Raw genomic sequence first — 26,302 nt, forward strand, 5'->3', positions numbered from 1 at the left:
ATGGGTTGAATATTTTAAGTGAGCTAGATACTCCTGGACGGCGATTGTTAATGACATGTTACGTTGCCATCCATGAAAACGAATTTATCGCCCACAGCACCACAGAACACGTGAACATGAGGCAGTAGACCAACATTAATGTATCACTAGCCGCCATAGTCTTGTTTGGAAGCACACAAGTGCGGTACGGCCATTGATCATGACCCTACCCATACCATGACACAACTTGTAGGATACTAGTCCTTTTCTTTTATGTTTGCCGACTTGTATGCTGTACCACTCTCATGCCAGGTTAGTTGTCGTCCACAAATAAACGACAGACTGAACCTACTTTCATCTCAGAATAGTACACAAGCCCAGTCGACTTCTCTCAAAATGCGATGCGGAAGACATCATTACAAACGAGCAAAACACCAACTTGTTGTAAATTAGATGCACAAAACAAGCTGACGGGCGTATAGTCTTGCTGCATTTTCAAACATCTAGCTAGTCTTTTGGGATATTTGCTTGCTAGTAGAGCGGGAAACTGCTTTGCTACCTTAGTAGCTGTGTTGCATGGTCCGTTTTCGTTGCTAGCACTAAGTACCAATCTTCTGATAACGTCGTATTGCGTACACGATCTCCCTTGTGACATTTGCTACACATTCCATTTGCTTGAAATGATTTCCAAACTCTAGAAACAACCCTTTGGCTGACGTCGAACACCACTGGTAAAATCTAAAGACATAGCAAAAAATGCAAGTTAATCAGTTGATTCTTTCCCGTCAAACTTGCTTTTGAACAACAATGGTCATCACGCTCCCAATCCTTCATATCGCTTATCAGCGCCATGACGTGACCAGCTACGTCGTGAGACTTAAATTTGCATACTAACAACACGTCTTACTGTGCCCCGAACTTAAGCTAATTTCTGTACTTCTATATTTCTATTCAAGAGTCACAACGGACTACAACTGTATTATGTCGAGGACTGCATACTAAGTGCCTTGCCTCCATTATTTTATATACCGATAGATGGCAGCACCATCACCGGATCGAACAGTTAATGAGAATTTAGAACTAGTCCAAGAGCTAATAGCTACCTGGTACTAGCACCCCCAGAGGTATCGTTTCACTTGGAGGACATTGAGACCACGAGCATATTTAACGTCGCCCAGTCCCCTTTATTTCTGTACTTCCTAGTCTTCCATTTTGTGGTTGCTAAAGCTGCTATTGCCATCCGTCCTTAGCAATTGTCTACCAGTATATATACAATGTGTATCGAAATGATAGCTCCACCCGCATTTTAAGTTTAGACTCTTAATTGAGAATGAGAATCACTTTTTTGGTATAGATAATTAATCAGTACTTGTTGTAACTATTTATGAAGAAATTTCGTAAAAATAAATAATTCCTTTTTATAAAATGCAAATTCTTATTTTCAGACCGTTTCGAAAAGATAGGTTCAACCCCAGAAATTTTACTCTAACCACGTCTATTTCCCAAAAAAAAAAAAAAAAAAAAAAAATGCATAAATCTCGTTGCTTAGTCTTACTGCGTTATCATGCTGGCTGCTGTGAGGTATTTAAACAGATTTAAGCATCAAGTTGTAAGCAAACGAAATGTGTCGTCGTTGGTCGTTGCAGTCTTTCGCTGGTTGAGCAAGGGAAAATTGAAGCATTTAAAAAGTGTAGAAAATCGAAGAGAGAATTAGGCAAGCTTTTAAATATATCGGATAATGTTGTAAACAATTTTTTGTGACTTAGAAATGCTTATAGCAGTAAAAAATCATCTGGCCGTCCATCAAAAAGTGACACCCCGACAAAGAAGGACTATCGTAAAGGACTTAAAAATCAGGAAATATAAGCATCCACTTTAGGCAGACAACAAAACCTTCCAATATCAAAATCTACAGTCCATAGAGTAGTAAAGAAGTTCGCCAATTTAGTTTACGTGAAGAGGCTCCAAAATTGACTAAAGAGCACAAAGAAAAGAGATTGAATTTCGCTAAGGAAATGATGATCTTTAAACAAGATTGGCATCGTGTGATATTCACTGATGAAAAGAAATTCAACCTGGATGGCTGGCAGTAGTATTGGCGCGATCTGCGTAACGACTGACAGATACTCTAGAAGAGGTAAGCTGGTGGTGGCTCCGTTATGATATGTTGCGGATTAGGAGGTGCTGAAAAACTAATATAGCATGTGTAGACAATTGTTTGAACGCTGCAGGCTACCAACAGTTGCTTGAACAATATTTTCTTCTACAATCAGAGTATATTGGGGCCCATTCTTCATGTTCCAACAAGATGGTGTGCACACTGCAAAGTCCACTTTCAAATGGTTTCTAGATAATGGTGGACATGTTTGGCCACCTTGCAGCCCCAACCTAAATCCGGTAGAAAACATGTGGGGTATACTCGAAAGATCAGTGTATGCAGACGGAACGCCATACAATAGTACTGCAGACTTGGAAAAAAAAACTATTTCTACCGAATGGTCAAAATACGAGGCAAACAAACGACGCGTGCAACTCACGGGAATAGTTTTCATGGATACTGGGTTCTGAAATTGGGTTACTCATCTTGAACATTATCTGAGGCTGCGTAGTTTTGTGTTTTCGGGCGTCAATCCTCTTCAACACCTGTCTATCATGGTAGTTCAACTAACTACTTTCGCCCAAAATTCAGCCTTGTAAGAGCTCATGCTGCATTTTTTAAATTCAAAAGCTATACTATGAAAAACAATATTGTAACGGATCCGGTGCGACTTCCAACTTTCTTGAAAGGACGACACAGTTCTTGAGGGAAACACAGGAAATTTATTTACACTATGTACAGGAAAGATCGTCAACAACTGCTAAATTAATGATCAGCAATTAAGCAAATATTACACAACACCGTAAACTCAACGGTTACATACGTATTTACTTCCAAATACGAAAAACAACACAGCGAAAAGCCTCGCAATAAACAGAGCTAATACACTCTCAGTACAAATTCTCAATCGAAACTAAACTCTTTATCATGCATAAAGCTTTTTATACACACCGAAAGAGAACTCTCAAATATTCCACAAGATTCCAAATGCTTCTAGAAAATCGTAGACCGTTATCTTATTTCATTCACAAATTTTATCAATGGAAACAGAAATAGGGGGTTCGTATACTTCAGCCGAATGTATAGGGGTTGTATATTCATTACAGGAAACTATTTACAGGTTACGTTACTACAATAATTTTAGATGAAAGATAATTTAGTAAAAGCCTAATTTAGCTAGATTACGACAAATTAATCACAAAAATAATTACTATTTATAGAATTTGTAACATTGCCCCCTTCCTAAGGACCGCACGTCCCGGGCAGTACAATCCCCAGAAAGGGTGCCAAACTTCTATCACAAGTTTACAAATATACACATTAATTAATAACTAACAGATACAGAAAACACAATAATAACAAGAAATATTACTGAACATTAAAACCAAAAATTATATACAACTTTTATGTTATCAACCATGGTTGTTTACGTAATACTCATGAACTATGGCCATAGTATGGGGTTAACCGATCATAATGTACTACCCTAGGTTTTGCATTAGGTGATTTTTGGATCCTCACTACGACGTCATTCAGTCGGTTAAGGATTTTGTAGGGTCCATCCCAATGCGACTGCAATTTAGGTGAAAGACCTTTCCGTCGGATAGGATTCCATAACCAAACCTTGTCGCCTTCGTTGAATTCATGTCCAGTAGACCTTGTGTCGTATCTGTTGGGGAGAATTTCTAATTTAATAATATCTCCCCAATAATTCTTTGATACTAGCAGAGTGAGTTCGGAAATAAGAACTTGACAAACTATTTCTAACTTTCATGAAGTTTATTTAAACGATAATGTAAATGGTTAAAAACATGCTGTAAATGATAAAAATAAATACTAACAACATAATCTCTCCACATGCTACTTCTGCATGAGAAAACTAACAGTGCAACGCAAACTGCATGACTATTGACTAAAAACTTTGATGATGTAGACCCATTGGGAAATAAGCTAAGTCCAGCTAATCATTTCTAATAAAGGGCGAACGGCACGAACAAGCAAGTTCGAAAGCCGAACGAGCGACCGCCTACCACGACGAGAGATGATGAAAGAGAGAGAGCGAACTAAAGCCGCGAACAGTTTAAATATCCCCCGGGTCATTAGCATATCAGAGTCACGTGAACGGACACATCACTGCTATCGTTAAGCACACATGCCATCAGATTTCTTCTAGAAGCTTTCTATGACGTCATCCACAACGGAGTTCCCGCCAAGGGTGAACGAAAGTGAAACAAACATTTGGTCGATTCGACCAATGTGAATGAGTGCTGATAAGAATCTTTTACCCCAGTCATGCAGAATGATTGGTAATACATTATAAGTAAGGAAAAACATTCTTTTACTCTTGGTGTTGTGAGGTGATGAGATAGGATTATTTACTGTTGTTATTAACAGGCATTTATGCCTAACAGTATCGGGTCTTCATCTTCTCCGCCGCGATGTTGATTCGCTCTCGTGCGAAGTTATAAACGTCTTTCAACCGGGCCTGGAGATCCTGGATGTACTCCTCAGGCGATGCAGGCGCATCCGGAGGACGACCGAAGACGAGATCACAAGGTAGCCGAAGCTCTCGTCCGAAGAGCATCTGAGATGGGACATATCCGGTAGTCTAGTGGACAGCACTGCGGTAGGCCAGCAGGAACAAAGGTAACTTCTTGTCCCAACCCTGTTGATTTCTGGAGATCATAAGCAAGAGATTATTCAGGATTGTGCGGTTAAATCTCTCCACCATGCCGTCCGATTGTGGGTGTAGTGGTGTTGTCCTAGTTTTCTCAATTCCGAGAATTTGACATAGGCCCTTAAACACAGCAGAGATGAAATTCCTCCCTTGATCGGAATGAATCTGCAAAGGTGTTCCATATATCGACATCCAATGTTGGACTACAGTCTCTTCTACGGTGGTAGCCTCTTGATCTGGAATGGGATATGCTTCCGGCCATTTGGTGAAGTAGTCGATGGAAACAAGAATGTATTTGTTCACATCAGCAGTTCTTGGTAGAGGACCCAGGATGTCGATCCCAATTCGTTCGAAAGGAGCTCCAACGTTGTACAGATGTAGCTTCCCTCTGCTTCTCTTCTTCGGTCCTTTACGAGCAGCACAGGCGTCACAAGAATGGCACCACTTCTCCACGTCATCCTTCGCCTTGCTCCAGAAGAAGCGCTCCCGAACTTTATTGAGGGTTTTCAAGACACCAAAATGTCCTCCAGCCGCACTACTATGTATTTATTTCAGAACATCTGAAACCATTGATCGGGGAAGTAGTAACTGCCACCTAGATGTTTTGCCGCCGTCAGATTCCCATTTCCGGTGTAGCACGCCGTTCCGTAAATAGAGCGAGTTCCATGAAGCCCAGTATCTTTTTGTTGCAGGACTGAAGATGGAAACGTCCTGCCAGCTAGGTCGCCGACTGTCACTCTCCATGAACTCCAAAATTGGTGTTATGTCGGGGTCTTCAAGTTGATCTTTTCGAACTTGGTCGTCACTCCATGGATCAGGTTCTGATGATGTTGGAGTCACTGTCACCTGATAGGCAATAGGGCTAGTCGTTCCATTCTGTTTCTCGATTCGGGAACAATAATTGCAGTTCTCAGGACAGGGTCTCCTTGATAAAGCGTCTGCATTACCGTGAGACAACTCTTTTTGGTGCTTGATCTCCATGTCATATTCCTGGAGTCGCTGTATCCATCTGGCTATCTGGCCTTCCAGGTTTTTGAAGTTCAAAAGCCAAGTTAACGAGGCATGATCTGTCCGAAGCAGAAATTTTCGGCCGTAGAAGTAATGATGGAAGTGTTCTACAGCTTTCACTATGGCCAGTAACTCCTTTCTGGTGACGCAGTAATTTTGCTCCGACTTTGATAAGCATTTGCTCCAGTAAGCGATGACATGTTCACTGCCGTCAATTTCTTGGGATAAAACAGCTCCGATGCCCTTGTGGCTCGCATCAGTGTCTAGGATGAAGGATTTTCCAGGCTGAGGATATGAGAGAATAGGCGTTGATGTTAAAGCCTCCTTCAGTCGTAGAAATGCATCTTCGCATTCTTTGGACCATTCAAACTTTTGCTTGCTCTCCGTCAGCTTATGCAAAGGTCGTGCAATGTTGGAAAAACCCATCACAAATTTCCTGTAGTACGTGCAGAGCTCCAGGAAACTTCGCAGCTGATGGATGTTTTCGGGACGACTCCAACTCTTGACCGCAGGGATCGGTTTGTTCACCCTCAGAAGAGATGATGTGACCAAGGTAGTTCACTTCCTGGCGGAAAAAATTACATTTGGACGGGCTTAACTTCAGATTGGCTTCCTTCAGCTTTTGCAGCACTTTCCGAAGATTAGCCAAATGTTCTTCGAAGCTGCGTCCCACGATGATGGTATCGTCTAAATACACCAAACAGTAAGAGAGTAAAGAGTCCTCTCCGTAAGAGAGTCCTCTTAGCACTGTCTCCATAAGACGCTCGAACGTAGCTGGTGCATTGCAGAGGCCGAAGGGTATCACTTTAAACTGCCATAAGCCTTGTCCAGTTGTAAATGCTGTCTTCTCTCGGTCATCGGAGTGTATCTCAACCTGCCAGTAGCCGCTCTTCAAGTTCAGGGTCGAAAACCACTTGTGTCCGGAAAGAGTGTCCAATGTGTCGTCTATCCGTGGAAGAGGGTAACTGTCTTTCTTGGTCATTTCATTCAGCCGTCGGTAATCGACACAAAATCTGGTGGAACCATCTTTCTTTCTGACCAAAACTATGGGAGAGGCCTGAGGACTGGATGAAGGTTTGATGACGTCATTCTCCTTCATCTCTTTCAGGAGGGTCTCCACCTCTTCCTTCTTGGCGAACGGTAGTCGTCTTGGATGCTGTTTAATAGGGTGGTGTTCGCCAGTGTAGATCCTATGCTGCGTTAAATTCGTACGGCCAACATCCTCTGATGTAGATGAAAACAGATGCTTGAAGTCGTCCACCAATTGTTCCGTAGCAGTTCTTTGCTCTTTCGATAATGGCGCACACCTAATTAACTTCGATGTCAAGGACTCAGAAGACACAGTCTCGGGGGCTTTGATTCTTCTAATGATGCAGTTTACTGGAGTACAAGTTGCCAACACTTCACCTTTCCGGATATTCCTTTGGTCTTTCACTCACGTTGGCGACTCTCACAGGAATTACATCCTTAAAGGTCCACAAGCGTAGATGCTACTAGCACTCCTTTTAGGTTATTGCTTAGGTTAGGGTATTCAATGAGTCCAAATCGAAAACTATTTCTTTCTTCAATGGAGCCAGGTATTAATGATTCTGACCTTGAGGGAATCGATAAATCTGTTTGGGCTATTATTTGATGAGCGGATTTTACATCATTTTCAGCGTTGAAGATGGCTATGTCTTCTCTCATCGAGTGCAGTTCATTAGTCTTGAAGTCCAGGATGAAGTCATATTTCTTTAAAAAGTCCAATACGAGAATGAAGGGGTCAGTGATATCAGCGACGAATGCCGTATGATGGTAGGTGGCATTCCCAAACATTATTTCCAAGTCCACTTTACCTTCAATCTCGATTTTGTCACCTGTCACAGTCTGGACTTAACGCGTGGCGATGTCCACAACAGTTTCAATCCAAATTCACGAGCCACATCTGTCCTAATGATTGTCACATTGGCTTCAGTGTGGACAATCAGTCTGCAGGGATTCCCATTTACATGTGCGTAAATGAAAAGTCCATTACTGCCGCTACTAGAAGAGGAAATCTGCAGAGCTCTGGTGGTGGTGATTTCCTTCCCTCGTGTAGCTTGGCGAGCCAGACAACTCCTTCGCAGGTGCTCTTCACTACCGCATTTCCAGCACTTCTGCTCTTGTTTTTTTTGGGCTGTTATGCTGTTCAGATGTCTTTCCAAGTCACCGAGTTGTCTCTCAAGTTCAGAGAGGTGGGACGACCTGGAATCAGACTCATCAGCTTCCTGAGGCCGGATTAGATGGCGATCCACACGGGTTGCTTCTTGGGCGGCCTCGTATCTCATCGCATATACCAAAGCGGATTTCAGGTCGTTTACATTCACCATCCGGAGGGCCTTCTGGATTTCAGGATTCTGAACTCCGTCGATGAAGTAGTTGAGTGCCAGGTTGTCTCGAACATCCGCAGGACAGACGCAAAACGCAAGATGAGACAGTCTCTTGACGTCCGCCGCTAGCTCTTGCAGGGTTTCCCCGGTTTTCTGGAAACGGGACTTCAACTAAAGTAGGCTGAAATCTTTCTGACACTTCTCTCCAAAGCGTAGCTCCAACGCAGATGTGAGGGCGACGAAATCCAGGTGCTGGCTGTCCGGAAGGTTCAGGAGAATGTCCGCTGCGTCACCTCTCAGGGATGCTGCAAGATGACAGGCCTTGGTAACAGAGTCCCATCTGTTTGCTTCTGCCACTATCATGAATAGGGTTTTGTAAACCTGCCACAAAGTTTTCCCATCAAATGTGGCAGGTTTAATGGACGGTCGAGCAACCGATGTGGGAGCACCAAACTGTACAGAGCTGCTTTCCGCGGTCGCCAATCTCCTTTCCATGTTTTTAATTTTCTCATCCACATGATTTTCAACTGTTGCAATACGGTTTTCTACTGTTTCAAATTTTTTATCAAAAGCATCAACTCGATGCTCTATCTCATTAAATTTATTTTCCATCAGTCTTTACCTAAGTAAGGTCGTTTTTAATTTCCTCTTGGTTAGAAGCTAAATGATTTTTCAGCACCATTAAATCACTTTTCCATTGTTTTTGATTAGCCGCCAATTCATTTTTCAATTGTTCTTGATTAGTCGCCAAATCATTTTTCAATTGTTCTCGATTAGCCGCAATGTCATTTTTTAATTGTTCTTGATTAGCCGCCATATCACTCTTCACAGAGTTGATTGCATCAAGAAGTTGTTTTAATTGTTCATCCATTGCGCGAGTAATCACCATAAAAATAAAGACTAAATTCAAAAAGTCTTTATGAAAAAACGTCCTAAGTCACACTTACTCCAAGAAAGTCCTGAAGTAGCCCCACGTTGCGCGCCGTAACGGATCCGGTGCGACTTCCAACTTTCTTGAAAGGACGACACAGTTCTTGAGAGAAACACAGGAAATTTATTTACACTATGTACAGGAAAGATCGTCAACAACTGCTAAATTAATCATCAGCAATTAAGCAAATATCACACAACACCGTAAACTCAACCGTTACACACGTATTTACTTCCAAATACGAAAAACAACACAGCGAAAAGCCGCGCAATAAACAGAGCTAATACACTCTCATTACAAATTCTCAATCGAAACTAAACTCTTTATCATGCGGGACGCTTTTTATACACACCGAAAGAGAACTCTCAAATATTCCACAAGATTCCAAATTGCTTCTCGAAAATCGTAGACTGTTATCTTATTTCATTCACAAATTTTATCAATGAAAACAGAAATAGGGAGATTGTATACTTCAGCCGAATGTATAGGGGTTGTATATTCATTACAGGAAACTATTTATAGGTTACGTTACTACAATAATTTTAGATGAAAGATAATTTAGTAAAAGCCTAATTTAGCTAGATTACGACAAATTAGTCACAAAAATAATTACTATTTATAGAATTTGTAACAATATGATATTTGCTGTATGTGTATATGTTCATTGCAATCAACAGTTATTTGAAAATTGTGCCCCCCCCCCTTTCTCTGTGTTAAAAAAATGAGTATACAAGTTAATAAAACACAAACTATTATCAACATTTTTATCTTCATATTATTTTACAATAAACACAACTTTATAACTTCTATAAAAAGTACAATTGTAGGTGAAAAAATATGAGATCCATTTGCATATAATAAATCTAACTTTATATGATTAGGAATATTCATATATCACAGAAATTCAAAATGACTGTCATTCTAGAATGAACAATGCACACATGACTGCTCTTCATAATTAATAAGAAATTGATATTGATTTTTTAAATTGCAATTTTAATTTATTCGTCTTTGCTCCATACTATTGAGAAGTCAGAGAAACAGAGTCTGCAATAGGGTCATCAGATCCTCCACTTTCCATATCATCATCACTGTCACTTATGTCTATGTATGGACTAGAGCCTAAGCCATGCTCTTGATCAGACTGAACAAGAGCAACTCGAGCATAATCATCTGTGTCAATGGATTTGCAGAAATGTATGGCACATTTTAACTTTTCTCTTAATACAAATTTACAAGAATATTTTGGCATTTTCAGCAAGAAGAAACAGGTGTAACTTTCTGGCAAGAAATGATCTGGGGGATTGTACTTTTCCATAACCTGGAAAAAGAAAAAAAAAAGCTTTAATTTTTAATGCAAATGGTAAACACGTGATCTGAATACTTATTATCTCTTTTACATACATAATAATATAGATAAATACTATGTCAATCCCAAATTAGTTGACACATTAAGATCAAAAATTTTGCTCCAATTTAGTTGCTATTTTTTAATACTTTGTACATGGGCGGCTGGTGCACCAAAAAAAGGGGGGGGGAATGCCCTTAAAGTTTATTTATTTTTTTGGGGGGGGGAATTAGACTACATTATTCAATTTTAACTCTATTAATGATCTTTGAAAAAAATCGGGAAACAGCCTCAAAAATTGAGGCAGATGGCCATCGTAGACTCTCCTTCCATTTCAATTTTTATGGTAATACAAACATAAAATAATTAAATAAATAAAATGCACACTTATTACGTCAATTCTTCTTTGTTTAAACATATATGAACTCATCAATACTAGCATTTTTTGATCAATCAATGATTTCGACTTGATAACAGTGGTGGGGCAGGGCCCCTTTGCTTTTGAAAGTGAGGGGGCAGTCACACCTCTTGCCCTCCCCCTCCACCAAAAAAAAGCCACCAATGCTTTTGTAACAAATGTAGAAACTGAGGATTTTCAGAGATTTCAGGGTGCTATGCAACCTGATCCATCAACCAAATTGCATAAAATACAGCGCCAGCTCAGTCATTTCATCTGAGGACTGCAGTTTGTGCTTTTTTAGCAATGAAATTGGTTTTAAAAATCAAGGACGCACAATCTAAAGCAACATCTTATTTTGTTCTCTCATCACTTGTTAATTGCATAAAGCTATTTCTAGCCAATTAATCATGAATTCATTGCAAAGCAAATTGAACCATCTAGGATACTGGTGACTGAGTCCTTACAAAATGGGATGCGGAAAAGTGTGCTAGATCTGGACTTTTGAAACTAATTTGGATCTGATTTGAAGAGGAAAGGTAAGTAAATATCGTTAAGGTATAGCATAGCACTTGAAAATAACTAAAAAATTGTTCAAACAAAATCATCAGTATCAATAATCAATACAAAAGTATTCAAACATAGCAACTAATTTGGGACAGGAGGGGTATGGGACAAAAATACTGCTTTTATACTGCCAGTTGATATACCAAAATTACTTTTGTAAAAGCTTTAGATTAATAATGCAACAAATTTTCCAACAGCACTTTAATTTCTCAAATCATTTGCAGTCACCTTTTTTGATTTTAGTGAGATTTTTATGGTGGTTCCTTCTAATGATAATAGAAGACAAGTCATTTTTATTTTCTTTCAGAAATTTTTTTGGCTGCGAACAAAGTTCCTAAAATAGGTTTCAAATTAGTATTTTTTTTTTCAAATCTACATTTTAAAATCTTCTATTATCTCGGGTCATTGCATATACACCAGATTTAATCCTTGAGGTTTTCAAACTCTCTTTAAGTTGAGCTGTCTCTTATAAGTTAAACCATATTGCAAAAATTATTGCTAACCTGCGGAACAACCTACCACGGTTGGTCAAACTTTGCGGACAAAAGTGAGTATTCAATTAGCTGTGTAGTAAACTTATATTCTACACACACACACACACATGTAATATATATTTTTAATTAAGAGTGCGAATACTCCATAGACAATCTTACCTTTTCTTTACAATGCTATAATGTTACTTGAACCAAAAAGTATTAAAAAATAACATTGTAATTGTTTGTAGTTAAAAGCTGTGTTTGCCGTGGATCATTGACTGCATAAAGGATAGTGGGAAGCATGAGATTTTTCTGAGCCAAGAACTAACATTTTTATTTTGAACGAATATACAGTAAAATCCCTCTGATGTGGACACTAACGGGACACATTTTTGTTATAAAATTCAAAATTACTTATCTGTTTCAAGGAGTAGAAACCTTTCTATAAAAATCCTTTATTTAACATGAACATCATTTGCTTCTTGCAAGAAAAAAAGGGCAACTGGATACATGGTGAAAAATAAAAACATGTTGCTGAAAAACTAACAGTTGGAAAAGCAGTTACATGTGTACATGCAGTTAGAAATGCAGTTACATGTGCATCACATGTGTGCCAACACCTGATTGGTCAACAGCCAGGAGCTAATTTGAATATCAATGGACCAATCACATGTTGGCTACAGTTAAGATACTAAAAAATTAATGTATATTCAATCTAATTTTATGTTAATTTTAATAAGTAATTAAATATATATTTTATTTATTTATTTTTTAACATGAAAGAATACTCTACAATTTTTTTGTCCACAATAGAGAAGTGTCTGCAGGACAGGGGTTTAATAATGTTATTTGCATTGGAACTGGGGAATTAAAATTCATATATATATATATATATATATATATATATATATATATATATATATATATATATATATATATATATATGAAATTTACATTCAAGTAACATAAAATCAACTAACAAATAAAACAAGTTTTGCCACTCTTTAGCTACGTAATGATGGAAATTAGATTAGGATGGAGCTGTGAAAATATTTAGCAGTTTAACATACCCCCTCCTTTTCAGATCCATACTAGAAAATGATAATTTTAAGCACTAAAATAAAACTCTTTTACAGAAACTCATTAACTGTTGCATGGTTAAACATTTTGTCAATCAATCTGCTAAATTGTTTTTTCTAGCAACATATTTTAAGTCAAATTTCCCATTTTTCGAATTTTCTTGGACAAAAAAAATTCAATGTATATATAGCACTGTACACCCTGAGCATGCAGTGTACCTACCTAACAAAAAACAAACCATCACATTGAATCAGTGTGCTTGCATTGGAATTTGAGATTTTCATGTTTCCATATGAAAGGCACATAGTGTAGCAAGCACGTGTTAAATGAGAACTGGGGGAAACCAGGGTATATCAGAACCAGGAGATGAAATCAAATGTGAGAATGATTCAGAAAAAGAAAAAAAAAAACAACTTCTCATATTTTTCGCACTATTTATTTCAATCAGGCATAGTTAAAGCGATAGTGAATGGTGAAAGTACATTAGAGCTTAATAGCAGAGAGAAGCAGATTGCATCTTGGGCTATCCTTACTGCAACCAAAATGTACACTATTTTACCAGTACTGTCAATTGTGTATGCATTGTTATCATACATGCTATTTCCATGTCTGTAAGTGAACTTTAAGTATTTTATGGCCATTAGTCAAAGTTTGTCAACAGACTGAAAAACCAAATATTTTGCACTTTAAAATAGAATAGTCAAGTTCCCTGTTGAATGTCAAAAATGCACTGAGATACAGGACCACCTAAAATACACTATTTATTTCTTCAGATATAAAAATCGTTCTTGGTTGTTAGCACTCAGAGTACACTCAGTGAGCACTTGTTTTATGTACTATTTATTGTTTACTTATGTCTGAAAACTTTTCTTGACCCTCAGTGCACAGATTCACAAGGTCTGAAAACATGGAAATTTTTGCTCTTGTCAACCAAGTTTGACCAATCTTTCCAGGCAGCACTAAAGTCCCATAAAAGTTACAAAATAGTTCAATTCACCTAATCAAGATCGTTTTAAACCTTAAGATTTAAATTTGGCTTATGCTCAATGAACATTGGCCCATTTCAGATATGTTGTAGGATACAAAAGTTTTTTTTCCTGGAAGAAAACAAAAATCATACCAATTTTATTATTATTAGAAGAAACTACTATAGAAATCTCAAAAAAATCAAAACTGACGCAAATAATATACTTCTAAGTCTAATACAATCAGTCTTTTACCGAGTTTCTTAGGCATCATCACACGTTAGGGGGAAATTTGCAAGTAAGTTTAAATAGCAGTAAAACATCTTATCTTGAAGCTTGCAATTTAAAATAGTAGCTTCAAATACCTTTAACATGATTTTTTTATGACCAATTGCTTACTGTGCATAGCTTTTGTGCATTCAAATTTTGAAGCAAAATAATTGTTGAACCATTTTTAATGTGGTGACTTTCCAGGTAAATTGAGCAAATTCAAGAATTTAACAGTAGAGTTAAGCACTTCTGCATGATCGAACAATAGACAAAATCTAACCTGTAGTACAAAGTCTCTCCCTCTGAAGTCAGCAATGGTACGAGGAAGTCTTGTCCTACCCCATACGAATCTTAAGAATAATGATCTTTCTGTGTTGTTAAACTCTTCCATTACTTCCCAAAACCATGTGACTAAAGGTGCATCAGGCTCAATTCCCTTATAAGTAGCTACAGCTTTCAGCAACTGAATAGGAATTTCAGGACTTCCACACACCTGAAAAGAAAATTTTTATTTAATGACATTCGTTATTTAACTACAATTTGTTGCGTATCACGATTTTTTTTTATTTATTTACTTATTTATACAGAAAGCTAATCAGCTTCACATACATATAGAACTGCATACAAAGCGCCTTGAATCCAGGCAGACACAGGAAAAATTTACAACACAATGAATGAGTGGAAATCAAACTTACTAACTCCAGCTTAAAAGATAGTTTCTACCACAAATTCACTTAGGCCCCTTTATTAGTTTAAAATTTTTAATTCATATAAAAATCACAATCCCTTTCTAATCACTGATATATGCAACAACACTATCTCAAATCAACTTGAAATACATGCCAAAGTTTTATAGTGCAATTTAATAACTCGCACAAATTATTATTAAAGGAACAATATGTACTGCTCTAAAAACTTTCACTTGAAACTAAAATTATTAATTCTTTCCCAAAAATAAATAGGGGGATTATTATGTTAGATGGTTAAGTTATCTGTAACTCAGCATTTTTAAAAAATACTTAATGAAAATTTTTAATTCCACCAAACTTTAATGTTGAGAAACAATTTCATTAGAAAGTCGATATCTTTGCCCTTTTCCAATACAAAATTTGTGATTGGCATGTTATTCTTTCATATTTACTTTATTATTAAGTTTGATTTCACACTCTATCAAAGCTTTTCATCCAAACAGTTAAATGTCTTGCATATTCTGTAGTTCTGTTCATGCATTTAGTATACAGAAAATCTTGTTAAGTAAATATGAAAAGGAAATATAAGCATGAAACAAGATTAAAACTTACTCAGAACCATAATTCAATAACTCCAAAATAAAAATATAATATACTTATACTGCATAAAAAATGACTAAAACCAAATTTTCATTTAAATGAAGATATGGTTCTGGAAACAGCATACATTTTTACACAATTACTACACTTCATAATAAGTACATTCACTTCTGGTACTTAGAACAATCTCATTAAAGTAGAAGACTTATAATGCACACCTTGGGACCAGAGCTTTTGCATTATACAGGTTTTGGCGTTATATATATCATTTCACAAATTTTGAGATTAATATACAGAACATATATATATATTTGCACCTCAGAATAAGGTGTAACTGCAATGAGTATTGAAACACTAAGTATAAACTCCTGTTTGTGAAAATTTCAACTCCATGAAGGAAGCATCATAGTTGAATGAAATTTAATACACAGTTGAGTGGTAATGGTACAAATATATGATTACATTTTCAAACCAAACAAACAATAAAAAGAGGTAGAAATTAGTATTTTCTGTGGCCATCACAGGACGCAATAAGAGCTGCTACACGACTCGGTATGGAGTGGAACAAAGTGAAAAGAAAATCTATTTAGCAAATTTGTGTTACATTAAAAAAGTTTGCAACTTTATTAATCTGTAATTTATCTCTAAAGCTTTGCTGGTTATTTTGCATTCATTAGATTTTACATCTTCCAATCATATGTAAAATTTATGGAAACCTTTGGGAGAAAACAAGTTATTCAAAAAAAAAAAAAAAAAAATTCAAAAAACACCACATGGTTTTAAAAAAAACACTTGGTTTAAACCAAACAACCCTCTATAGTTCGGCATTATAAATTATTCTACTGCTTTATCTCTTAATAAGAGAGTGTACAAATAACTCCTTCACTAAAACGCTACTACATATAGCAGATAACAATTAGAAATAGATGTATTTTCAGAAACACTCCCAAGAAAAAGGTTGTCAAAAACAATATTTTCACAAAATACGATGCAGGACATAAAATATTAATATTATTTTAATAAAATGCAATGTAACAGATTTTTCACCACTCCTAGTTTACCAGGGCAGATAAAGAATACCAACTTAAGGGGAGGGACATTCTGAACGTTGACCCCCTCTCCCTCTATGAACGAGTGTTTGAAAAAGTGTTTGAACACAATAGGAACAAATAGTATTATCAAAGAAAATTCGTCCTTTAAGAAAAGATCGGCAGAATCGAAAATTGATGCATTCATGGCACAAATTCATCAAATATATTTTGGCTTCGTTTAAAAAATGCAAATTCATAAAAAAAATATAAAGAGAGCTTATTAATTGCCATCTCTAGTGCCGGACATGAACTCTATAATTTACTATCATTCACAATAAATTTCCTTGTTTTGTTTTATTTAATAAACATGAAAAATCACAAAAAGTCGATGTTTTTGTTACTTGAATTATTTTAATCTCACTATTAATCAAGACAAAATCATTAGCAATTAAATCATTATACCATAGTCTCTAGTTCACTTCCAGTAAATAGGGATAAAAGTGGCACAGGAACAACTTTAGACATTCCATCCCTAACAGCAGCAACTTGCTCGTCGAATTCGTGTAATCTGGTTAAAAGAAGAAAAAGAAAACAATTAAACAATATTTCTAGTTTGTTATACATAAGGTTTCCAAAAACCTATTCAATAATAATCAATTCCCCAGTTTAATGCATGTACAGTATTACACCGATTTCACGATTGTCAAGGGGCTGGGAAAAGTTATTGTTAAACCAAGGATATCATTAAATCAAGGAGCATAGCCATTCAATTCAATCAAATCTAGACAAGTCAAATGTATCATTAAATTGAGAAAATTGTTAAATCAAAATTATACTCTTCTCCAAAAGAAAAAGGTAAGTTTTTTTTAGCATTTTACTAAAAAGCAGTTAAATTTTTTAAAACTGTTTCTGCAAAATATAATATGTATTTCTCACACAAATATTCATTATATGAGACAAATTGTAAACTAAACAATCTACATTATCATATTTTAGCCTTTAAAAGAGTAAAAACATTACCTGTAATTCAAAGCAAGTCTTATATACTCAAGACGATTTTCTGGTGTGATGTAAGAATACTTGGAACTGAGAGGAACTTCGGAACCAACTGAGTTATGAGTACTGAATGGTAAATCAATTTTTTTTATATTTTCAGGTTCCATGTACCTAATACTGACTAGACCTAAATGAAATGTAAAAAAGTATATGAGAAAAATATTTAACAAACAATTAGTCTAAGAAGCAAACAAAAATGAATTTAACATGAAAATGGCAAATTGAGAAATAAAATTATTAAATGTATATTATAAACATTAGACTTCACCAGAACCAACGTCTTCGATGAAGAAAATTAAATTGAATAACAATATTATATTTAAAGTTCTCTATATTTAGCCACATAAAAATACAAGGCTAAAAGTGAGTATCTTTACGTAAATTAATGAATGTTTGAGAGCAAATAATGAGCAGAATGAGTTGGTATTAACCTCTTTCACACAAGAAAAGATGTTAGAGCAAGTACTAATATCCCAGATGTATGAAGTTTGATATATATTCCTCAAAGTTTATGAAATCGATCATTTTCTTTTCAAATCATGCATTGAATTTTGTGTGGAAATTTTGCTAAACCAGCTGTGTACTTCCGCATCACAGAGTACCAGATTACAAATCAAGTCTGATTATCACATCATATACTGGGGCCATGTTCCTGAAACATCCAAATGTAACCCCAATGGGCTCCATAACAAAGAAGGAAAGTCATTGCAGGACTTAATATAATTTACATTTATTATATGATTTGAAACAAATTTCACTGCCTCCAGTTTGGTTACTTCCTAGTGTAGACTGATGAGTCAACAACAAGGACAAAACTGCAGTCTCAGGATGGGATAACCGGGCTGTTGGTACATTGCATCTAATTGAATTTTAGTTTGAAGTTGGACTTACAACTCAATTTTGGCACTGACAACCTTGAGTAAAAAGTTGTCTTTATCAATCCACTTCTTTGCATTACTCTGAAAAGCATTTCAGCAGATTCACTGACACCTTCCACAGTCCTTTCAATGGCCCGAGTTTAATGTAGCAATTTTAATATTGCATACTTGAGTGAATAAATACACTTTCTAGAAATGACAAAATATCCTTGTTTTTCACATCAATATTGAAGGGGAGGAAAATGAACATGTTGGCCAGAACTTCTGTAGTTCGAAGTTTCAAAATATAATATTGGTGGAAGAAAGTCTCTTATAGCAATAGAAGGGTTTTTCTAATGCCCTTCTCTAATCCAACTCCTTTACAATAGACTGTTGTCCACTGCCATGACTAATAACAAGTTCTTACAATTGGCGAAGTAGCCATTTCTTTGAACCACCAGATCCAAGATATTTAGGAAATCATCAGACAAATGACTTGTAGATTGTGTAACTTTCAATAAGCGTACAGGCCCATGTTTTGGGGAAGTATTTCCCTTTTTTTTAAAAACTTTCGATGGAACATTATTGAAGCAATCTTTTTAAAGCTATAACTTATATTTTATCGCATTATTAGTTCAACTTGAAAAACTCACAGCTCTGTAACATTATTAGCAGACATTAACGAACGCTACTGAGTGAAATGTTACAAATTTTTGACAACGAGGTCAGGGTCATTTTCCCCTCTATGTTACATTGCAATATCCTTTAAGTACAGTTCATGATAATCTAAACACAGTTGAAGCTTCATCAATATTCAATGAATGTTCGCCTTTTACACTATGGCTGTTGAAAGTGTGATGAAACCAGCCAGTGAGTCAGTATATGGGTATTTAGGGAAGAGGAAAGGTATGGATTGATATGAAAAAGTTAATACTCGTGATCATCAATGCTTAAACTGAGTCATAAGTCCCACTTCAAACCTGTATTCAAAAGCAGAAATCAGTTTAGTGTCATATAGTAATACATAAAAAACATGGCTGTGTAGATGGGAGGGAAAGATGGAACACAAAGTTCAGTCACCTCCTTGTGGTGGCTTCTGGGTTGTTACTGTAATAAAATATTATTGCTTTTCAACAAAAAGCTGCACAGTGTACATGTATTGCAAAAAAAGCTAAAAAAGTCGATTTTTGGTTAATTTCATGAGACTTTACAAGCTCTTACGCAAACTAAAAACTGTAAAGGAATGTAATTAATCAAAGCCATAAGAAATGACTGTTGTATACAATGATTTGGATGGTATTAAAGCAACAGTTTTAAGCATTTGTATTTAGACTTTTTGAAAGAAAACCAAGAGCTATAAGTAAATTGTGTTTTCCCAGTAACTAAAACTGCTTTCCTGGAACTTCCTTTCTTTTTTGCACCCATGGAACTCAAAAATGGTAAATACATCAAAAAATGAACGTTCTGAAACAAAAAAAAAAAAAAAAAAACATGCATTTTTATGACAGATCCTATTGCATATATTTGGCTAAGACTGCATGAGTGAAGAAAGAGCTTCCAAAGCTTTTAAAGAACACACTGCTTTCCTTAAAGAGGCAATGATCTTTGGATATAATTATTGTGTCATATAGACTGAAACATTTTAGTATTGTACATAAAAAGTTGTTACTAATGTTTGGCTATTTTAGAAATAGATATTTCACTGAGAATAAAGTACTAACACGTTCAAAATTGAAGAGAAAAAAAAAAAAAAAGAAAAAAAAAAAAAGCTTTAATAAGTCAAAAACTGATTAAGATAAAGAGTAATATTTTTTATAGATACTAATGAAAAGTAATTAATACTACTTGTTTTATTTAAAAAAAAAGATAATTGCTACAGAAAAATGCTCTCAATTTTTAAACCAGGGTCTCTTATACCATAATAGTTTAGCAGTTAAATTATAGAAAAAGATCAGCATTTATTTACGTTGTCAAAAATTTATCTCAATTTATACTTTGAGAACATACCAGGGACATAATCTTTGTCAACTTCAGTCAAGTCTGCTGAAGTGAGAGCCATTCCTGTAAGCTGCTTCCACACTGGTTCAGCCAAATTCAAACTTAAAGGACTCCCAGTTCTCATAGCAATACCCATCAACATACCTAAAAAAATAGAATGAATTACTACAATGTTGGACTGAACTTTAGAAAGTAATCCAGTTTTTGCATACAAAAGTTTTTTATATATTCCTTTCAAAGTACTCAGGCAATGGAGTTATTTTTGAAACACCAGAAAATTAATTGGTAAGTTTAAGATCGTAAAAGCTTAGAGCCTTTCATAGCACATAAATCATAACAAAGATAGCACATGAAAATAGTTTCCAAATTTAATTTACAACTACATAAGAAAACCTTAGTGTATCATCACACTAGTTAAATAAATAGTGTTTCTCCCAGGCATTTTTAGAAGGGTGCTGTGTCTTGCATCATATGAGTTAACATTTGGGTCACCCAGTCCCCTTTTTCATATTTCAGTGTAATTTCCTTGACTTTTCGAAGTTTTGCCAAAATGAAATCATAATAACGATTTTTTTCATTTTTTTGACAGGTAAAAGTTTGTGCACGCCTAGCCTTCAAATGTAACTCACTGGTCTCCCAGGGCTGCTGAGAAAAAAGGCTGGTCGCAGGTCCCCTCTCCATTTTTTAAACATAAACAAATTATACTACTCCAATGCCATGCCAGGCACTTCCAATGGCTGGGACTCTAGTTTCCGACTAGGCTGACACAGCCTCTCGTTGGCCATGCTGCCTCCCAATTCTAGATAATTTTATTTGAATTTAAATCTGAGTTTTTTCAGCTTTCAGCACAATTTTTGTAACCAAAAATTAAAAAGCTTTTCATTATTTAAAAAATAATTACCATAGAAAAATACTTAAGACTTTAAATGCTTACACTACATAGAAAAAAGTTTAAAAAACTCCTTTTCTACAAAAAATTTTTTAATTAAAAAGTGCCCTTTTAATTGAATTAAGGTGCCCTTTATCTGGAAGCACCCTTCCTATTTTTTGGTCTGGGGGAAAACACTAAATAACTATGACATTCCGATGATATTACATAAGCAGAGTTCTAATGATAAGTAACTTCAAAAAACCTATGTCTTAGGTGAAACAAGAAGCAAAAGAAAACTTAACATATCAATGCAAAATACAAATACAAATGTGACGACCAACAACAGGATCGGGGCCCAGCTAGGCTGGTCCTAGCTAGTTTATAAGTCACCAATGAAGATCAATGGCCCTCTTAAAGCTGTAAACCCCTTTGCTCCTTACCACCTTTTCCGGTAAGCTTGCGGTGTCAGCTTTTCTAGTAAAAAGAACTGAACTGAACTTGAACTAGTTTTAACTGCAACTGTACCCGCAGCAGTTGTTTATTTGCGTGCTCTCTGTTCTCCCAAAGATCGCGGAGAGAATTCAACTCTTATAGTCATTCCTTAAAATGTATAAATAAAGCGTATATATATTAGGGTGAGCCGAAAAAACATTTTTTGGAAATTTGTTTTTGGATAGTGTGGAAAAGTTGCTATATGGGCCTGTTATCTCCCTCAAAAAATTTCGCTAAATTTGCTAAAAATTTAGCTGGCCCTATTTGGCCTTGAAAATTGAAACAAAATGCAAAAATGTATTTTAAAAAAAAATAAAAAAAAACCCGTGGGATCCAAAAATTAAATTAATTTTAAACTATTTCCAGCAAACAGTAGAAGTATCATTCAGTGAATCAGTTGTAACACTCAAAGATGTTTATACATTTCATAGAATACTTAGCTGTGCCTATTTAAGACTGGAAAATGAAGGAAAAAATTAACAGCAGTAGTTTAAAAAGTAGTTTCAAAATAAGTACTAATACTGAAATGTTACGTAAATGTTGCATTACTTAGAATATACATTGAAATTTGAATCAATTTAATGTGACATTTGTATGCCAATTTTAAAAAATGCACATACTCAAATACATACAAGAAGCTAATTTTCTAATCTGCGGTTGCAATTGTTTCTCCTGGTTAATAATCGCCTCCCAACTGCTTTTATTATTCCTAAGATTATTTTACTACTATTTTAGATATATATTGTTAACAGCTACTGATAGCAATACCTTGCAAAGAAGATATACCTTTCAGATATACCTTGCAAAAGAAATTTTGCAAGGTACACAAATACAAAAGTGACAACCAGCAACTGGCTCTGGGCCCAACTTGGCTGGTCCTAGGTCCTGGCTTTGGGAGAAAGTGTAATATGAGCTTGCTCCACTTATCGGTTATTGGATGCGACGGAACAACTTTTATATGGATGAAAAGGTGAAGAAATTCGTTTACTTGAGACATATGTCAAGAGACTTAAGTATGCTAACATATATCTGCTGCATACTTATAAGTTGCCACTGAGGCATCTTATTGTGGAAATGGACGGTTGCACAAAGGACCACATTCATAGTCTGGAGCTATTGGACAGTTCCTCAGAGATTGAAAAAAATCCAGTGGTCAAATTTGATAAAATTGACTGCAATCTTCTGGCTCTGCATATGGAAGATATACAAATACAAATGTGACGACCAGCAACAGGCTCTGGGCCCAGCTAGGCTGGTCCTAGTCAATTAATTAGTCCCCAATGAAGATCAATGGCCCTCTTAAAGCTATCCACTCCCTTGCTCATAACGCCTCTTCTGGTAAGATATTCCAAGTGCCCACGACCCTGCTAAAGTAGTAGTTTTTCCTGATTTCCAAGTTAGCCTGAGATTTAAATAGCTTAAAACAATGACCCCTTGTCCTGCTTTCCCCACAAAAATTTAATCCATTTACATCTTTCATTTTGATAAATTTAAATAACTGAATCATGTACCCTCTGACTCTTCTTTGCTCCAGGCTATACATGTTAAGCCTATTAAATCTGGTATCATAATCTAAATCTGAGAGTCCCCTTACTAATTTAGTTACCCTTTGAACCCTTTCCAATACAAAAATATCTTTCTTCAGATAAGGCGACCAAAACTGAAGAGCATACTCCAAATGAGGTCTTACTAAACTCCTATATAAAGGCAGAAGAACTTTCTTAGATTTGTTTGAAATAGATCTATTCATGAACCCAAGCATTTTGTTGGCTTTGTTACTAGCAATACTGCACTGTTGACTCTGACACCTTGACCTGATTTATAAAGACACCCAGATCCAACCCATTTTCTGCCTGATTTATGACTGAACCCTGTAAACGATATCTCAAATGCTTATTTCCATGACCTAAGTGTAGCACTTGACATTTCCCTACATTAACTGCCATACCCCATTTATCTGCCCACTTAGTAATATGATCTAAATCCTCTTGCAGCTGTTTTACTTGTTCTTCATTTTCGACAATCCCCATAACTTTTACATCGTCAGCAAAACAATTCATGCTTCCAGAAATATTTTCATTGATGTCATTCATAAATATAATAATCAAAAGAGGCCCTAAAACTGATCCCTGAGGAACCCCACTTAAAACATCACTCCAATCAGAATGATTTCCTCTAAGAACTACTCTTTGCTTCCTACCAGTAAGCCAATTTCTAACCCAAAGTAAAGTTTTTCCTCCTATTCCAATGTCAGCTAACTTGCTGAGAAGAGCAACATGCGGTACCTTGTCAAAAGCTTTTTGAAAATCAATATAAACAACATCCACACATTTTTTGTTATCTAAAGCTGAGGTAACCTTGTCGTAGAAAGGCAATAAATTAGTAGTACAAGATTTACCTTTCCTGAAACCATACTGAAAACTAGTCAACAGACTATTAGCCTCTAAGAACTTCATGATCTTAATTTTGATCAAAGTTACGAAAATCTTACAAATCACCTAAGACAAATTTACAGGTCTATGATTCCCAGCAATACCTTTAGACCCCTTCTTGAAGAGTGGCGTTATGTTAGCCAGCTTCCAGTCCTCTGGCACCGTCCCCGAGTTATAAGAAGCATTGAAATTATTCAAAATAACATCCACTAATTCCTCTGCACATTCAACTAAAATTTTTGGATAAATACTATCTGGTCCCGGAGCTTTAGTTGCTTTAATCTTTTTCAAATGAAATAAAACCTCCTCCCTGGAAAATACAAATCCTCAAGCTGTATAATAGCTTGTGTCTTGTTAGTGTCAACTGTTGAGATACAGTTATCGTTAAACACACTGGAAAAAAAGTTATTTAGAACATTTGCAATATCCCTATCGTTTTGAATTAAATTTCCATACTCATCAACCAAAGGCCCAATTTGACTGTTTCCAGCTTTCCCAGAATTAGCGTAAACAAAAAACCTCTTAGGGTTCCCATCAATGTCATCTGCTAGCCTTTGCTCCAATTCCCTTTTCTGAATCCGTACCAAATACTTAAAATTTCGCCTTGCCTTACCATACTGGAGCCTCTTCGCACTCTGACCAGTTTCTTTAAACTTACGAAAAGTGGCTTGCTTATAATTAAGAGCTTCTTTAGTCTCCCTGGAGAACCACATGGGCCAAATTTTGGTACTAACACCTTTTTTCCTAAATGGAACATAGTCCCCAACCGTTTTAGCAAGTTTATCCTTAAATTCCGTCCACTGCTGATCTACGTCGCTATTTTCCAATCCTGACGAAAAAACCTCTTTCAAGTTCTTCCTAAGTGCAACAAAATCAGTGTTTCTGAAATTGGGCATAAACCTAAAATTATAATCTTTGCACACTTCAAATTTAACACGGAACCTAATGCTGTTATAATCACTATCTCCAATATGCTCCCCTACACACAACCCCTGAACAAAACTACCTAGGTCACAAAAAAACTAGATCCAAAATCGCCTCCTCTCGAGTTCCCTGAGTTACAACTTGATCTAAGACACAGTCGCCAATTACTTTTAAAAATTCCTCTTCTTTGCCATTACCAGGATAAAAATTATTCCAATCAATACCCGGAAAATTGAAATCCCCCAGTATGATAACGGATCCCTTACTGGACATGTCACTAATAATACGGTACATCTGTTCATCTTGTCCCTGGTTTGAATTAGGTGGCCTATAAATGTTTCCAAAGCATAGCTTTTTGCCCTTACTGCTCATCAATTCCAGCCAAACCATATCAATATCAGTAGGCTTATCATTTATGACCAATTCATTGCAAATAAAATTGTCTCTAACATAAAATAAAACCCCACCACCTCTTTTACCTACTCTATCCAGTCTGAACAAATTATACCCAGCAATATGTAATAACTCTGCATCAGATTCGGTAGCCCATGTCTCTGTAATTCCAATAACATTAAACTTCTCATCCATAACTATGCTTTTCAATTCATCCATCTTGTTCCTAATACTGCGAGCATTGGTATAGAAAACTTTAAGCATGCCTAAGTTGCATTTATTTAACACCCTGAAATTTCCTAAATTACAATTGTTAACATTACTACTCTTGTTCGTCACTTTATTTCCATTTCTAGCAATACCAAAAAAATTTCATTCTCTCGATACCTGATGCTTGAAGCATGCCCCCCATTCCAACTTAGTTTTTTGACTCTGAAGCCCTTAAAATTAATCCACTAACCATATTGACCCCTGTAGAGCTCAGATGCAGGCCATCCCTAGCAATCCAATCCCGTTTACAATGACTCCATACATCAATGAACCTGATACTGCGCTTTTCGCAAATTGACTTCAGTAGCAAGTTCATACACCTCGCACGTTGATTTAGCCAGCTCCTATGCACTCCATACCTGGGAAACAAACCAACCACTTGGACATTCGTCGAAAAGCTGGTTGCTTTATCCAACAGGGATTCCCATTCCCTAGAAAACTCCTCATTTTTACTGTCGCCATCATTTGTTCCCACCCACAAAGTAACCATGTCCTCCTTATTCAATACTCCCTTCTTTTCAGCAACCATATTAACGTCTTTTACC

General features: G+C 36.1%; 1 protein-coding gene across 1 annotated transcript in view; it reads right to left on the reverse strand.

The window, feature by feature from the left end:
• Nucleotides 1-9,888: 9,888 nt before the first annotated feature.
• Nucleotides 9,889-26,302, reverse strand: part of LOC129231584 (E3 ubiquitin-protein ligase HERC2-like) — a 153,056-nt gene continuing 136,642 nt past the window's right edge. Inside the window, exons 33-37 of the mRNA XM_054865941.1 lie at nt 20,385-20,519; nt 17,485-17,647; nt 16,927-17,032; nt 14,425-14,637; nt 9,889-10,362 (exon numbers count right to left, since the gene is read on the reverse strand). Coding sequence (XP_054721916.1) covers nt 10,063-10,362; nt 14,425-14,637; nt 16,927-17,032; nt 17,485-17,647; nt 20,385-20,519 — 917 coding nt within the window. The 3' untranslated portion in view covers nt 9,889-10,062. The remainder of the gene's footprint in view (nt 10,363-14,424; nt 14,638-16,926; nt 17,033-17,484; nt 17,648-20,384; nt 20,520-26,302) is intronic.

The sequence above is a fragment of the Uloborus diversus genome, chromosome 10 (assembly GCF_026930045.1).
Source record: "Uloborus diversus isolate 005 chromosome 10, Udiv.v.3.1, whole genome shotgun sequence".
Taxonomy (NCBI): Eukaryota; Metazoa; Arthropoda; class Arachnida; order Araneae; family Uloboridae; genus Uloborus; species Uloborus diversus.